Genomic DNA, 17,638 nt, shown 5'->3' with positions numbered 1-17,638 from the left:
CACCCACCGAGGGGGGGGGAGGGGGGTGGTCCTTGGGGGGGGATGGGGGGATGGGGGGGGATGGGGGGGGGGCATCACCCCACATCCACACCCCACATATCCCCCCCCACTGCACCCACGGGGAGGGGGAGGGGGGGGTGCCTTGGGGGGAGAGGGGGCTATGGGGTGGGGGGGTGGGATAATGGGGGAGGGGGGGGTCCTTGGCGGGGGGGATGGGGGGGGCATCACCCCACATCCACACCCCACATATCCCCCCCCCCACTGCACCCACCGAGGGGGGGGGGGGAGGAAGAGGGGGGGCTGGGAGGGAGCGGGGGAGTACTGGGAGTACTGGGGGGGACTGGGAGGGTTGAGGGTACTGGGGGGAACTGGGGAGTACTGAGGGGGCTGAGGGGTACTGGGGGGCTGGGGGGGGCTGGGAGGGGGTTGGGGGTTACTGGGGAGTACTGGAGGGTACTGGGGGCCTGAGGGGTATTGGGGGGGGGGGGGACTACTGGGGGGAGGGGGGGGCTGAGGGGTACTGGGGGCGTACAGGGGAATACTGGGGGGGCACTGGGGGATGCTGAGTGCCCTGGGATGACCCGGGGGGGGGGGGGGGGCAGTGTGCCCATCCCCCCCTCCCCCACCCCCCCCAACCCTTAACTCCCCCCCCTCCATTTCTCCCCCCCCCCCCCCTTTCCAGGGCTTTACTGGTCCCACTGCGAGAGCCGCCCCTCCCCCTGCCGGGCCTCATCCTGCCCCAACGGGGGGTCCTGTGTCCCCTCCCCCACCGGCCCCCGCTGCCGCTGCCCCCCCGGTTTCGGGGGGCCCCTCTGTCACCCCCTCACCCCCACCGACGTCCCCTGCCCCCCAGGATTCGGGGGGCCCCTCTGTCACCCCCTCACCCCCACCGACGTCCCCTGCCCCCAGGATTCGGGGGGCCCCTCTGCCGGGGGGTCCCCCCCCCGAGGGGGCGTGCGAGGGGCCGTGCGGGGACAAATTGGGGGACGGGGTTTGTCACCGGGAGTGTAACACCCCCCGCTGCCGGTGGGACGGGGGGGACTGCTCGTTACTGGTGGGGACCCCTGGGGACGCTGCGCCCCCCCCGAGTGTCCCCCCCTCTTCAACAACGGCCGCTGCGACCGCGGCTGCGACACCCCCCACTGCCTCTACGACAACTTCGAGTGCCGCCCCCCCCCGCGGGGCTGCAAGTGAGCGTCCCCGGGCCACCTCCTCTCCTGTCCCCACCGGTCACCCTCTGTCACCGCCAGTCACCCACTGTCACCACTGGTCACCCTCTGTCCCCACGGGCCACCCTCTGTCACCACTGGTCAACCACTGTCCCCACTGGTCACCTCCTGTCACCACCGGTCACCCTCTGTCACCGCCGGTCACCCTCTGTCCCCACCGGTCATCCTCTGTCCCACCAGTCACCCTCTGTCACCACTGGTCACCCTCTGTCCCCACTGGTCACCTCCTGTCACCACCAGTCATCCTCTGTCACCACTGGTCACCCTCTGTCCCCACCGGTCACCCACTGTCACCACTGGTCACCTCCTGTCACCACCGGTCGCCCACTGTCACCGCCGGTCACCCACTGTCACCACTGGTCACCCACTGTCCCCACTGGTCACCTCCTGTCACCACCAGTCATCCTCTGTCCCCATCGGTCATCCTCTGTCCCCACCGGTCACCCACTGTCACCACTGGTCATCCTCTGTCACCACCAGTCACCCTCTGTCACCACCGGTCACCTCCTGTCCCCACCGGTCACCCACTGTCACCACCGGCCACCTCCTGTCCCCACCGGTCACCCTCTGTCACCACCAGTCACCCTCTGTCACCACTGGTCACCCACTGTCACCACAGGCCACCCTCTGTCACCACTGGTCAACCACTGTCCCCACTGGTCACCTCCTGTCACCACCGGTCACCCTCTGTCACCACCAGTCACCCTCTGTCACCACTGGTCACCTCCTGTCACCACCGGTCACCCACTGTCCCCACCGGTCACCCACTGTCCCCACCGGTCACCTCCTGTCACCACTGATCATCCTCTGTCCCCACCGGCCACCCTCTGTCCCCACCGGTCACCCTCTGTCACCGCCGGTCACCCACTGTCCCCACTGGTCACCTCCTGTCACCACCAGTCATCCTCTGTCCCCATCGGTCATCCTCTGTCCCCACCGGTCACCCACTGTCACCACTGGTCATCCTCTGTCACCACCAGTCACCCTCTGTCACCACCGGTCACCTCCTGTCCCCACCGGTCACCCACTGTCACCACCGGCCACCTCCTGTCCCCACCGGTCATCCTCTGTCCCACCGGTCACCTCCTGTCACCACTGGTCATCCTCTGTCCCCACCGGTCACCCACTGTCCCCACCGGTCATCTCCTGTCCCCACCAGTCACCCACTGTCTCCACCGGTCATCCACTGTCCCCACTGGTCACCCCCTGTCCCCACTGGTCCCATCAGGCTACCACATGCCTCACTGGTCATCCTCTGTCCCCACTGGTCACCCCCTTTCCCCACTGTCCCCCCCATGGCCCCATCTCCCACCCATGGCCCCATCCCCCTATTGACCCCCATGGCCCTATTGACCCCCATCTCCCCCCCATGGCCCCATGGCCCCATCCCCCTATTGACCCCCATCTCCCCCCCATGTCCCTATTGACCCCCATCTCCCACCCATGGCCCCATCTCTCTCCCACGTCCCCATAGCCCCATCTCCCACCCATGGCCCCATCCCCCTATTGACCCCCATCTCCCACCCATGGCCCCATCTCCCCCCCATGTCCTCATGGCCCCATCCCCCTATTGACCCCCATCTCCCACCCGTGTCCCCATGGCCCCATCTCCCACCCATGTCCCCATGGCCCCATCCCCCTATTGACCCCCATCTCCCACCCATGGCCCCATCCCCCTATTGACCCCCATCTCCCACCCGTGTCCCCATGGCCCCATCTCCCACCTATGTCCCCCCATGGCCCCATCTCCCACCTATGTCCCCCCCATGGCCCCATCTCCCACCCACATCCCCCTATCCTTCCACATCCCCCCATCTCCCCCCATCACCCCATTTCCCCCCATGTCCCCCCACTCCCCCCGTAGCCCCCACCCCCCACCCACCGTGTCGTGTGTGTGTGTCCCCCCATCCTCTCCCGCAGCCCCGTCTACGACCAGTACTGCTCCGACCACTTCGCCGACGGGCGCTGCGACCAGGGCTGCAACAACGAAGAGTGCGGTTGGGACGGACTGGACTGCGCCCAGGAGGTCCCCGAGATCTTGGCCAAAGGGGTCTTGGTGGTCACCGTCCTCCTGCCCCCCGAGGAGCTGCGACGTACCAGCGCCGTCTTCCTCCAACGGCTCAGCGCCATCCTGCGCACCTCCCTGCGCTTCCGCCTGGATCCCGACGGCAACTACATGATCCAACCCTACTACCGACCCCAACGGCTGCGGAGGAGGGAGGTGGCCCCCGAGGTCATCGGGTGAGAGGGGGGGGGTGGGAGAGGGGTGAGGGGGTGGGGGGTAGGAAGGGGCGGGGGACGTGGGATGGAGGTGTTGGGTGGGGTGGAGGTGTTGGGTGGGATGGAGTGGGGTCATGGGATGGGGATGGTGGTGTTGGGTGGGATGGAATGGGGGACGTGGGATGGGGATGGTGGTGTTGGGTGTCATGGGGGACATGGGATGGGGATGGTGGTGTTGGGTGTCATGGGGGACATGGGATGGGGATGGTGGTGTTGGGTGGGATGGAGTGGGGGACATGGGATGGGGATGGTGGTGTTGGGTGGGATGGAGTGGGGGACATGGGATGGGGATGGTGGTGTTGGGGGGGATGGGACTGGGGGACGTGGGATGGGGATGGTGGTGTTGGGGGGGATGGGTCTGGGGGCCGTGGGATGGGGATGGTGGTGTTGGGTGGGATGGGACTGGGGGCCGTGGGATGGGGATGGGTGCTGGGTGTCTTGGGTCAATTGACCATGGGTGATGGGCACCATGGTGCCATGGGTGCTATGGGTGCTATGGGTGCTGGGTGTCCCGGGTCATGGAGACATGGGTGAGGGGATCGTGAGGACATGGGTGCCATGGGTGCTGGGTGACTTGGGTCAAGGGACCATGGGTGCCATGGGTGCCATGGGGCCATGGGGCCATGGGTGCCATGGGTGCCATGGGTGCTGGGTGTCCTGGGTCATGGAGACATGGGTGAGGGGATCGTGAGGACATGGGTGCCATGGGTGCTGGGTGTCTTGGGTCAAGGGCCCATGGGTGATGGGTGCCATGGGGCCATGGGGCCACGGGGACATGGGTGCCATGGGTGCTGGGTGTCCTGGGTCATGGAGACATGGGTGAGGGGATCGTGGGGCCATGGGTGCCATGGGTGCTGGGTGTCCTGGGTCATGGGGACATGGGTGAGGGGATCGTGAGGACATGGGTGCCATGGGTGCTGGGTGTCTTGGGTAATGGGCCCATGGGTGCCATGAGCCATGGAGCCATGGAGCCATGGGTGCTATGGGTGCCATGGGTGCTGGGTGTCCCGGGTCATGGAGACATGGGTGAGGGGATCGTGAGGACATGGGTGCCATGGGTGCTGGGTGACTTGGGTCAAGGGACCATGGGTGCCATGGGTCAGGGGCCCATGGGTGATGGGTGCCATGATCCATGGGTGCCATGGGTGCTATGGATTCTGGGTGTCTTGGGTGATGGGACCATGGGTGAGGGGATCATGGGGACGGGGGTGCAATGGGTCAAGGGACCATGGGTGCTGGATGCCGTGAGGCCACGGGTGCTGGGTGTCTTGGGTCACGGAGACATGGGTGAGGGGATCATGAGACCATGGGTGCCATGGGTGCTGGGTGTCTTGGGTCAAGGGCCCATGGGTGATGGGTGCCATGAGCCGTGGGGCCATGGGGCCATGGGTGCTATGGGTGCTATGGATTCTGGGTGTCCTGGGTCATGGAGACATGGGTGAGGGGATCGTGAGGACATGGGTGCCATGGGTGCTGGGTGTCCCGGGTCACGGAGACATGGGTGAGGGGATCGTGAGGACATGGGTGCCATGGGTGCTGGGTGACTTGGGTCATGGGACCATGGGTGCCATGGGTCAGGGGCCCATGGGTGATGGGTGCCATGAACCATGGGGCCATGGGTTGTGGGGCCCTGGGGACTCAAGTGCCATGGGTGCTGGCTCTTTTGGGTGATGGCACCATGGGTGAGGGGATCGTGGGGCCATGGGTGCCATGGGTGCTGGGTGACTTGGGTCAAGGGCCCATGGGTGATGGGTGCCATGAGCCGTGGGGCCATGGGGCCATGGGTGCCATGGGTGCTGGGTGTCCCGGGTCATGGGGACATGGGTGAGGGGATCGTGGGGCCATGGGTGCCATGGGTGCTGGGTGTCTTGGGTCAAGGGGACATGGGTGAGGGGATCGTGAGGACATGGGTGCCATGGGTGCTGGGTGACTTGGGTAATGGGCCCATGGGTGATGGGTGCCATGAGCCATGGAGCCATGGGTGCTATGGGTGCCATGGGTGCTGGGTGTCCCGGGTCATGGAGACATGGGTGAGGGGATCGTGAGGACATGGGTGCCATGGGTGCTGGGTGTCTTGGGTCAAGGGCCCATGGGTGATGGGTGCCATGAGCCGTGGGGCCATGGGTGCCATGGGTGCCATGGGTGCTGGGTGTCCCGGGTCATGGAGACATGGGTGAGGGGATCGTGAGGACATGGGTGCCATGGGTGCTGGGTGTCTTGGGTCAAGGGCCCATGGGTGATGGGTGCCATGAGCCGTGGGGCCATGGGGCCATGGGTGCCATGGGTGCTGGGTGTCCCGGGTCATGGGGACATGGGTGAGGGGATCGTGGGGCCATGGGTGCCATGGGTGCTGGGTGACTTGGGTCAAGGGCCCATGGGTGATGGGTGCCATGAGCCGTGGGGCCATGGGGCCATGGGTGCTATGGGTGCTATGGATTCTGGGTGTCCTGGGTCACGGAGACATGGGTGAGGGGATCATGAGACCATGGGTGCCATGGGTCAAAGACCCACGGGTGCCCGGAGCTCCGGGATCATGAGCGCTGCCATTTTTGGGTCCCCCCTGTCCCTCTGACCCCCCCCCCCCCCGTGTCCCCCCTAATGGTGTCCCCTGGGTAGGTCGGTGGTGACCCTGGAGATGGACAACCGCCTGTGCGCGCGGGCGACCCACAAGTGCTTCCCCGACACCCGCAGCGCCGCCGACTACTTGGCCGCCCTCTCCGCACTGGAGCGCCTCCAGTTCCCGTACCCCATCAAGGCCGTGCGCGGTGAGGGACCTCCCGGTGGCCAAAATTCCTGGCGGTGGGGTGGGTGGTCCCCAGGGGGGGGTGACCATGGGGTGTTCCATGGTGCCATCACCACGATGGTGTCCCCAACTTAGGGGTGCCCCGTGGTGGCATCACCACGATGGTGTCCCCAACATGGGGTGTTCCATGGTGGCAGCACCATGATGGTGTCCCCAACTTAGGGGTGCCCCATGGTGGCATCACCATGATGATGCCATCACCCTTCTTGGTGTCTCCATGGTGGCACCACCATGATGGTGTCCCCAACTTAGGGGTGCCCCGTGGTGGCATCACCATGATGATGCCATCACTCTTCTTGGTGTCTCCATGGTGGTGGGTGTCCCCAACTTAGGCGTGCCCCATGGTGGCATCACCACGATGATGCCATCACTCTTCTTGGTGTCTCCATGGTGGTACCACCATGATGGTGTCCCCAACTTAGGGGTGCCCCGTGGTGGCATCACCATGATGATGCCATCACTCTTCTTGGTGTCTCCATGGTGGTACCACCACGACGGTGTCCCCAACTTAGGGGTGCCCCATGGTTGTGGCATCACCACGATGGTGTCGCCAACATGGGGTGTTCTATGGTGGCATCACCACGACAGTGTCCCCTACTTGCAGATGTCCCATGGTGGTGGCATCACCATGATGGTGTCCCCGAGATTTTGTGTTCCTCCATGGTGGCATCATCCCTCATAGTGTCCCCAACACGGTGGTGGCATCACCACGATGGTGTCCCCGACATTCTTGGTGCCTCCATGGTGCCATCACCACGATGGTGCCCCCAACTTGGGGGTGCCCCATGGCGGTGGCATCACCATGATGGTGTCCCCAAGACGTTGTGTACCTCCATGGTGGCATCATCCCTCATAGTGTCCCCCAACACGGTGGTGGCATCACCATGATGGTGTCCCCGAGATTTTGTGTTCCTCCATGGTGGCATCATCCCTCATAGTGTCCCCAACACGGTGGTGGCATCACCACGATGGTGTCCCCGACATTCTTGGTGCCTCCATGGTGCCATCACCACGATGGTGCCCCCAACTTGGGGGTGCCCCATGGCGGTGGCATCACCATGATGGTGTCCCCAAGACGTTGTGTACCTCCATGGTGGCATCATCCCTCATAGTGTCCCCCAACACGGTGGTGGCATCACCACGATGGTGTCCCCGACATTCTTGGTGCCTCCATGGTGCCATCACCACGATGGTGCCCCCAACTTGGGGGTGCCCCATGGCGATGGCATCACCATGATGGTGTCCCCGAGACGTTGCGTTCCTCCATGGTGGCATCATCCCTCATAGTGTCCCCAACATGGTGGTGGCATCACCATGATGGTGTCCCCAACATTCTTGGTGCCTCCGTGGTGCCATCACCATCATGGTGTCCCCAACTTGGGGGTGCCCCATGGCGGTGGCATCACCATGATGGTGTCCCCGAGATTTTGTGTTCCTCCATGGTGGCATCATCCCTCATAGTGTCCCCAACACGGTGGTGGCATCACCACGATGGTGTCCCCGACATTCTTGGTGCCTCCATGGTGCCATCACCACGATGGTGCCCCCAACTTGGGGGTGCCCCATGGCGGTGGCATCACCATGATGGTGTCCCCAAGACGTTGTGTACCTCCATGGTGGCATCATCCCTCATAGTGTCCCCCAACACGGTGGTGGCATCACCACGATGGTGTCCCCGACATTCTTGGTGCCTCCATGGTGCCATCACCACGATGGTGCCCCCAACTTGGGGGTGCCCCATGGCGATGGCATCACCATGATGGTGTCCCCGAGACGTTGCGTTCCTCCATGGTGGCATCATCCCTCATAGTGTCCCCAACACGGTGGTGGCATCACCATGATGGTGTCCCCAAGACGTTGTGTACCTCCATGGTGGCATCATCCCTCATAACGTCCCCCAACACGGTGGTGGCATCACCACGATGGTGTCCCCAACATTCTTGGTGCCTCCATGGTGCCATCACCATCATGGTGTCCCCAACTTGGGGGTGCCCCATAGCGGTGGCATCACCATGATGGTGTCCCCGAGATGTTGTGTTCCTCCATGGTGGCATCATCCCTCATAGTGTCCCCCAACACGGTGGTGGCATCACCACGATGGTGTCCCCAACATTCTTGGTGCCTCCATGGTGCCATCACCATCATGGTGTCCCCAACTTGGGGGTGCCCCATGGCGGTGGCACCACCGGGAGCCTGTCCCTGCTCTTCCGCCCTGGCGCCCGCCCCTGACGTTGTCCCCTTCGCCCCACAGGTGACAAACTGCCGGAGGCGCCGGACCCGGTGCGGCTGCTGCCGCTGGTGGCGGTGGGGGGTGTCATCCTCTTGGCCATCGCCGTACTGGGGGTACTGGTGGCCCGGCGTAGGCGGGAGCAGAGCACCCTCTGGTTCCCGGAGGGCTTCAGCCTCACCAAGGACGGCCACAGGGACCGGCGGGAGCCCGTGGGGCAGGACGCGCTGGGCATGAAGTGAGCGGCACTGGGGGGGGCACTGGGAGGCACTGGGAGGGGGGAACTGGTGGAACTGGGAGGGCACTAGGGTTGGGGAATGGGGGGACTGGGGGGATACTGGGGGTCTGGGGGGTCCCATTGCAACGGTGGGGGGTGATGGGTGGGGGCTTGTGGGAGTGGGGGAGAGTAGGGGGGGAGTGGTGGAACTGGGGGGGCACTGGGGGGTACTGGTGGAACTGGGGGGGCACTGGGAGGGGAGGACTGGGGGGACTGGGGGGGATACTGGGGGTCTGGGGGGTCCCGGTGCAACGGTGGGGGGCGATGGGTGGGGGGTGGTGGGAGTGGGGGAGAGTAGGGGGGGAGTGGTGGAACTGGGGGCCACTGGGGGGTACTGGTGGAACTGGGGGGGCACTGGGAAGGGGGGACTGATGGAACTGGGGGGGCACTGGGAGGAACTGGGGTTGGGGACTGGGGGGACTGGGGGGATACTGGGGGTCTGGGGGGTCCCATTGCAACGGTGGGGGGTGATGGGTGGGGGCTTGTGGGAGTGGGGGAGAGTAGGGGGGGAGTGGTGGAACTGGGGGGGCACTGGGGGGTACTGGTGGAACTGGGGGGGCACTGTGAAGAGGTACTGGTGGAACTGGGGGGGCACTGGGAGGGGAGGACTGGTGGGACTGGGGGCTACTGGGGGTCTGGGGGGTCCCAGTGCAACGGTGGGGGGTGATGGGTGGGGGGTGGTGGGAGTGGGGGAGAGTAGGGGGGGACTGGTGGAACTGGGGGGGCACTGGGGGGGGGGGTACCAAGGCCCCCCATCCCTGCCCCCCAACTGCCCCCCCACCCCCCCCCAGGCCCATGGGAAAGGGGGAGACCCTCATGGGGGCCCCCTCGGAGGAGTGGGGGGACGGCGACGGCCCCGAGGCCAAGAGGCTGAAGGTACCCCCGGGGGGCACTTGGGGGGCACGGGGGGGGGGGGCAGTTGGGGGGCAGGGATGGTACCCCCATACCCTGGTGATGGGGCAGGTCCCAGCACCCCCATGGCCAGGGACCATCATGGGTGGGGGTCAGCACCCTCATGGGTGGGGGTCCCAGCACCCCCATGGCCAGGGACCATCATGGGTGGAGGTCCAGCACCACCATGGTTGGAGGTCCAACCCCAACCAGTCCAGCACCCCCATGGCCAGGGACCATCATGGGTGGAGGTCCAGCACCATCATGGGGAGGGTTCCCAGCACCCCCATGGCCAGGGACCATCATGGGTGGAGGTCCAGCACCATCATGGGGAGGGTTCCCAGCACCCCCATGGCCAGGGACCATCATGGGTGGAGGTCCAGCACCCTCATGGGGAGGGTTCCCAGCACCCCCATGGCCAGGGACCATCATGGGTGGAGGTCCAGCACCACCATGGTTGGAGGTCCAACCCCAACCAGTCCAGCACCCCCATGGCCAGGGACCATCATGGGTGGAGGTCCAGCACCATCATGGGGAGGGTTCCCAGCACCCCCATGGCCAGGGACCATCATGGGTGGAGGTCCAGCACCATCATGGGGAGGGTTCCCAGCACCCCCATAGCCAGGAACCATCATGGGTGGAGGTCCAGCACCCTCATGGGGGGGGTTCCCAGCACCCCCATGGCCAGGGACCATCATGGGTGGAGGTCCAGCACCATCATGGGGGGGGTTCCTAGCACCCCCATGGCCAGGGACCATCATGGGTGGGGGTCAGCACCCTCGTGGGTGGGGGTCCCAGCACCCCCATGGCCAGGGACCATCATGGGTGGAGATCCAGCACCTCCATGGTTGGAGATCCAACCCCAACCAGTCCAGCACCCCCATGGCCAGGGACCATCATGGGTGGAGGTCCTGCACCATCATGGGGGGGGGGGTTCCCAGCACCCCCATGGCCAGGGACCATCATGGGTGGAGGTCCAGCACCATCGTGGGTGGGGTTCCCAGCACCCCCATGGCCAGGCACCATCATGGGTGAAGGTCCAGCCCCACCATGGTTGGAGGTGGAGCCCCATCATGGGCAGTGGATCTCCACCATCATGGGGGCAGGTCCAGCACCCCCATGGGTGGGGGGAGTCCCAGCACCCAATTGACCGGGTGTCCGGGCAGGTGGAGGAGGTGGGTGCTGAGCCCCAGGACCCCGTGGACTGCCGACAGTGGACCCAACACCACCTGGTGGCCGCCGACATCCGCGTGCCACCCGCCATGGCCCTCACCCCGCCCCAGGGCGAGTTCGACTCCGACTGCGTAGACGTCAACGTCCGCGGGCCAGGTGGGGTGACGGGGGGCGCTCGGGGGCCGGAGGGGATCGGGGGCGTTGGGGGGTGACAGGGGAGTGGCGGCGAGCGGGGACGTGTGGCAGCAGGGGGGCAGGTAGGATAGACGTGCCATGGGGAACCACCATGGTGGTAGGTAGGATGGACGTGGGGCGTGGGGAGTTACCGTGGGTATGGGGGAGCCACCGTGGGATGAGGTAGGGTGGACGTGGGGCTATGGGGGCCACCATGGGGCCAGGTAGGATGGACATGGGGTTTGGGGGGGCCACCATGGGTTTGGGGGGGCCATCATGGGATGAGGTAGGGTGGACGTGGGGCTATGGGGGCCACCATGGGCATGGGGGGCCACCATGGGACAAGGTAGGACGGACATGGGGCTATGGGGGCCACCATGGGGCCAGGTAGAATGGACACGGGGTTTGGGGGGCCACCATGGGTATGGGGGGCCACTGTGGGATGAGGTAGGGTGGACGTGGGGCTATGGGGGCCACCATGGGATGAGGTAGGATGGACATGGGGTTTGGGGGGTCACCATGGGCATGGGGGGCCACCATGGGTATGGGGGGCCACCGTGGGATGAGGTAGGGTGGACGTGGGGCTATGGGGGCCACCATGGGGCCAGGTAGGATGGACATAGGTTTTGGGGGGCCAGCATGGGTTTGGGGGGGCCACCATGGGATGAGGTAGGATGGACATGGGGTTTGGGGGGTCACCATGGGCATGGGGGGCCACCATGGGTATGGTGGGCCACCGTGAGATGAGGTAGGGTGGACATGGGGCTATGGGGGCCACCATGGGGCCAGGTAGGGTGGACATAGGTTTTGGGGGGCCACCATGAGTATGGGGGGCCACCGTGGGATGAGGTAGGGTGGACGTGGGGTTTGTGAGGGGCTACCATGGACCTGGTAGAGGTGATGGTGGGTCTGGAGGCCGCTATGGACCTGGTAGAGGTGATGGTGGGTCCAGAGGCCACCATGGACCTGGTAGAGGTGATGGTGGGTCCAGAAGCCACCATGGACCTGGTAGAGGTGATGGTGGGTCCGGAGGCCACTATGGACCTGGTAGAGGTGATGGTGGGTCCGGAGGCCACCATGGACCTGGTAGAGGTGATGGTGGGTCCGGAGGCCACTATGGACCTGGTAGAGGTGATGGTGGGTCCGGAGGCCACCATGGACCTGGTAGAGGTGATGGTGGGTCTGGAGGCCACCATGGACCTGGTAGAGCTGCTGTGGTGTCCAGAGGCCACCATGGACCTGGTAGAGGTGATGGTGGGTCTGGAGGCCACCATGGACCTGGTAGAGGTGATGGTGGGTCCAGAAGCCACCATGGACCTGGTAGAGCTGCTGTGGTGTCCAGAGGCCACCATGGACCTGGTAGAGGTGATGGTAGGTCCAGAGGCCACCATGGACCTGGTAGAGGTGATGGTGGGTCCGGAGGCCACCATGGACCTGGTAGAGGTGATGGTGGGTCTGGAGGCCACCATGGACCTGGTAGAGGTGATGGTGGGTCCAGAGGCCACCATGGACGTGGTAGAGGTGATGGTGGGTCTGGAGGCCACCATGGACCTGGTAGAGGTGATGGTGGGTCTGGAGGCCACCATGGACCTGGTAGAGGTGATGGTGGGTCCGGAGGCCACCATGGACCTGGTAGAGGTGATGGTGGGTCTGGAGGCCACCATGGACCTGGTAGAGGTGATGGTGGGTCCAGAAGCCACCATGGACCTGGTAGAGCTGCTGTGGTGTCCAGAGGCCACCATGGACCTGGTAGAGGTGATGGTAGGTCCAGAGGCCACCATGGACCTGGTAGAGGTGATGGTGGGTCCGGAGGCCACCATGGACCTGGTAAAGCTGATGGTGGGTCCGGAGGCCACCATGGACCTGGTAGAGGTGATGGTGGGTCTGGAGGCCACCATGGACCTGGTAGAGGTGATGGTAGGTCCAGAGGCCACCATGGACCTGGTAGAGGTGATGGTGGGTCTGGAGGCCACCATGGACCTGGTAGAGGTGATGGTGGGTCCAGAGGCCACCATGGACCTGGTAGAGGTGATGGTGGGTCCGGAGGCCACCATGGACCTGGTAGAGCTGATGGTGGGTCTGGAGGCCACCATGGACCTGGTAGAGCTGATGGTGGGTCCAGAAGCCACCATGGACCTGGTAGAGGTGATGGTGGGTCCGGAGGCCACTATGGACCTAGTAGAGGTGATGGTGGGTCTGGAGGCCACCATGGACCTGGTAGAGGTGATGGTGGGTCCAGAGGCCACCATGGACCTGGTAGAGCTGATGGTGGGTCTGGAGGCCACCATGGACCTGGTAGAGGTGATGGTGGGTCCAGAAGCCACCATGGACCTGGTAGAGCTGCTGTGGTGTCCAGAGGCCACCATGGACCTGGTAGAGGTGATGGTAGGTCCAGAGGCCACCATGGACCTGGTAGAGGTGATGGTGGGTCTGGAGGCCACCATGGACCTGGTAGAGGTGATGGTGGGCCCAGAAGCCACCATGGACCTGGTAGAGGTGATGGTGGGTCCGGAGGCCACCATGGACCTGGTAGAGGTAATGGTGTGTCCAGAGGCCACCAAGGGCGCTGTGAGGGTCCTCACGGCCCCACCGCAGTTGGATGACATAGACCAGGAGACTCCTGAGCACCTTCCAACGCTTCCCCCACCCCACTGTGCCCACCCCACAGATGGTTTCACCCCATTGATGTTGGCCTCCTTCTGCGGGGGCAACCTGGAAGCCGAGGTGACCGAGGAGGAGGATGGTGACGACATCGCCTCGGCCGGCATCATCGGTGACCTCATCTGCCAGGGCGCCAACCTGGGGGCGCGGACGGACCGTACGGGCGAGACCGCCCTCCACTTGGCCGCCCGTTACGCCCGCGCCGATGCCGCCAAACGCCTGCTGGACGCCGGGGCCGACACCAACGCCCGGGACAACATGGGGCGGGCGCCGCTGCACACCGCCGTCACCGCTGACGCCCAGGGCGTCTTCCAGGTGAGGGCAGCCGGCGGGGCCGTGGGGGAGAGGGTGCTGCCATGGGGCACCCAACGTGGTCATGGGAAACCCAACGTGGTCATGGGGAACCCAACGTGGCCATGGAGAACCCAACGTGGTCATGGAGAACCCAACGTGGTCATGGGAAACCCAACGTGGTCATGGGGGAGAGGGTGCTGCCATGGGGCACCCAACGTGGTCATGGGGCACCCAACATGGCCATGGGGAACCCAACGTGGTCATGGGGAACCCAACGTGGCCATAGGGAACCCAACGTGGCCATGGGAACCCAACGTGGTCATGGGGGAGAGGGTGCTGCCATGGGGCACCCAACGTGGTCATGGGGAACCCAACATGGCCATGGGGCACCCAACATGGCCGTGGGAACCCAACATGGCCATGGGAAACCCAACGTGGTCATGGGGCACCCAACATGGCCATGGGGAACCCAACGTGGTCATGGGGGAGAGGGTGCTGCCATGGAGCACCCAACGTGGTCATGGGGAACCCAGCGTGGTCATGGGGGAGAGGGTGCTGCCATGGGGCACCCAACATGGCCGTGGGGAACCCAACGTGGTCATGGGGAACCCAACGTGGCCATAGGGAACCCAACGTGGTCATGGGGAACCCAACGTGGTCATGGGGGAGAGGGTGCTGCCATGGGGCACCCAACGTGGTCATGGGGCACCCAACATGGCCATGGGGAACCCAACGTGGTCATGGGGAACCCAACGTGGTCATGGGGGAGAGGGTGCTGCCATGGGGCACCCAACGTGGTCATGGGGAACCCAACGTGGTCATGGAGAACCCAACGTGGCCATGGGGAACCCAACGTGGCCATGGGGAACCCAACGTGGTCATGGGGGAGAGGGTGCTGCCATGGGGCACCCAACGTGGTCATGGGGAACCCAACGTGGCCATGGGGAACCCAACGTGGTCATGGAGAACCCAACGTGGTCATGGGAAACCCAACGTGGTCATGGGGGAGAGGGTGCTGCCATGGGGCACCCAACGTGGTCATGGGGAACCCAACATGGCCATGGGGCACCCAACATGGCCATGGGGAACCCAACGTGGTCATGGGGGAGAGGGTGCTGCCATGGGGCACCCAACATGGCCGTGGGGAACCCAACGTGGTCATGGGGAACCCAACGTGGTCATGGGGGAGAGGGTGCTGCCATGGGGCACCCAACGTGGACATGGGGAACCCAACATGGCCATGGGGCACCCAACATGGCCGTGGGGAACCCAACATGGCCATGGGAAACCCAACGTGGTCATGGGGGAGAGGGTGCTGCCATGGGGCACCCAACGTGGTCATGGGGCACCCAACATGGCCATGGGGAACCCAACGTGGTCATGGGGGAGAGGGTGCTGCCATGGGGCACCCAACGTGGTCATGGGGCACCCAACATGGCCATGGGGAACCCAACGTGGTCATGGGGGAGAGGGTGCTGCCATGGGGCACCCAACGTGGCCATGGGGAACCCAACGTGGTCATGGGGGAGAGGGTGCTGCCATGGGGCACCCAACGTGGTCATGGGGAACCCAACGTGGCCATGGGGCACCCAACGTGGTCATGGGGCACCCAACATGGCCATGGGGCACAAGGTGATGTCATGGAGCATCTTCCATGGCCATGGGGCACCCAACATGACCATGGGGCACCCAACATGGCCATGGGGCACCCAACGTGGCCATGGGGCACGAAGTGATGTCATGGAGCATCTTCCATGGCCATGGGGCACCCAACATGCCATGGGGCACCCAACATGACCATGGGGCACAAGGTGATGTCATGGAGCATCTTCTATGGCCATGGGGCACCCAACGTGGCCATGGGGCACGAAGTGATGTCATGGAGCATCTTCCATGGCCATGGGGCACCCAACATGGCCATGGGGCACCCAACGTGGCCATGGGGCACGAAGTGATGTCATGGAGCATCTTCCATGGCCATGGGGCACCCAACATGCCATGGGGCACCCAACATGACCATGGGGCACAAGGTGATGTCATGGAGCATCTTCTATGGCCATGGGGCACCCAACGTGGCCATGGGGCACGAAGTGATGTCATGGAGCATCTTCCATGGCCATGGGGCACCCAACATGGCCATGGGGCACCCAACATGCCATGGGGCACCCAACGTGGCCATGGGGCACAAGGTGATGTCATGGAGCATCTTCCATGGCCATGGGGCACCCAACATGACCATGGGCACCCAACATGCCATGGGGCACCCAACGTGGCCATGGGGCACGAAGTGATGTCATGGAGCATCTTCCATGGCCATGGGGCACCCAACATGACCATGGGGCACCCAACATGCCATGGGGCACCCAACGTGGCCATGGGGCACAAGGTGATGTCATGGAGCATCTTCCATGGCTATGGGGCACCCAACATGACCATGGGGCACCCAACATGGCCTTGGGGCACCCAACATGACCATGGGGCACCCAACATGCCATGGGGCACCCAACGTGGCCATGGGGCACAAGGTGATGTCATGGAGCATCTTCCATGGCCATGGGGCACCCAACATGCCATGGGGCACCCAACGTGGCCATGGGGCACAAGGTGATGTCATGGAGCATCTTCCATGGCCATGGGGCACCCAACATGACCATGGGGCACCCAACATGCCATGGGGCACCCAACGTGGCCATGGGGCACGAAGTGATGTCATGGAGCATCTTCCATGGCCATGGGGCACCCAACATGACCATGGGCACCCAACATGCCATGGGGCACCCAACGTGGCCATGGGGCACGAAGTGATGTCATGGAGCATCTTCCATGGCCATGGGGCACCCAACATGCCATGGGGCACCCAACGTGGCCATGGGGCACGAAGTGATGTCATGGAGCATCTTCCATGGCCATGGGGCACCCAACGGTGACCTCATGACGCCTCTTCCACTGCCCCAAAGCCAACTCGGGCCCCGGAGCCTGGAACCCCCTACCCCTCCCACATCCCCCCACGTCCGTCCGTCCGTCCGTCCGTCCCCCACATCACGTCCGTTTGTCCGTCTCTCCCCCCCCCCCCCCCCCCCCCCCCCCAGATCCTGATCCGGAACCGCCGCACGGACCTGGACGCGCGTACGGGGGACGGTGCAACGGCGCTCATGTTGGCGGCGCGTTTGGGGGTGGAGGGGATGGTGGAGGAGCTCATCGCCTGTCACGCCGACGTCAACGCCGTCGATGAGAGCGGTGGGGGGGGACACCCCAAATTTATCGGGGGGTCGGGGGGGGGGTCACCCCAAAATTTGGGGGGGGTGGGGGGTTCAGGAGGTACCCCAAAGTTGGGGGGTGGAGGGGATGGTGGAGGAGCTCATCGCCTGTCACGCCGACGTCAACGCCGTCGATGAGAGCGGTGGGGGGGCCCCCCAAATTTATCGGGGGGTCGGGGGGGTCACCCCAAAATTTGGGGGGGGGGAGTGGGGGGACCCCAAAGTTGGGGGGTGGAGGGGATAGTGGAGGAGCTCATCGCCTGTCACGCCGACGTCAACGCCGTCGATGAGAGCGGTGGGGGGGCCCCCAAATTTATCGGGGGTCGGGGGGGGGTCACCCCAAAAGTTGGGGGGGTGGGGGGTTCAGGAGGT

General features: G+C 64.8%; 1 protein-coding gene across 1 annotated transcript; it reads left to right on the top strand.

Annotated features, from left to right (window-relative positions):
* Window positions 1-682: 682 nt before the first annotated feature.
* On the top strand, window positions 683-17,404 carry LOC309684490 (neurogenic locus notch homolog protein 3-like; the record flags this gene model as incomplete). The annotated part of the gene is given in 11 exon segments (XM_082500391.1): window positions 683-886; window positions 889-927; window positions 930-1,052; window positions 1,055-1,190; window positions 3,150-3,470; window positions 6,126-6,274; window positions 8,564-8,777; window positions 9,608-9,692; window positions 10,874-11,036; window positions 13,723-14,030; window positions 17,099-17,404. Coding segments are annotated over 11 exon segments (2,048 nt in total), but the record flags the coding sequence as incomplete, so codon positions are not given.
* Between the last annotated feature and the right edge of the window lie 234 nt (window positions 17,405-17,638).

The sequence above is a fragment of the Vanellus vanellus genome, assembly GCF_965231255.1.
Source record: "Vanellus vanellus genome assembly, contig: HAP1_SCAFFOLD_1330, whole genome shotgun sequence".
Classification (NCBI taxonomy): domain Eukaryota; kingdom Metazoa; phylum Chordata; class Aves; order Charadriiformes; family Charadriidae; genus Vanellus; species Vanellus vanellus.
This window is presented reverse-complemented; position numbering and strand designations above follow the sequence as displayed.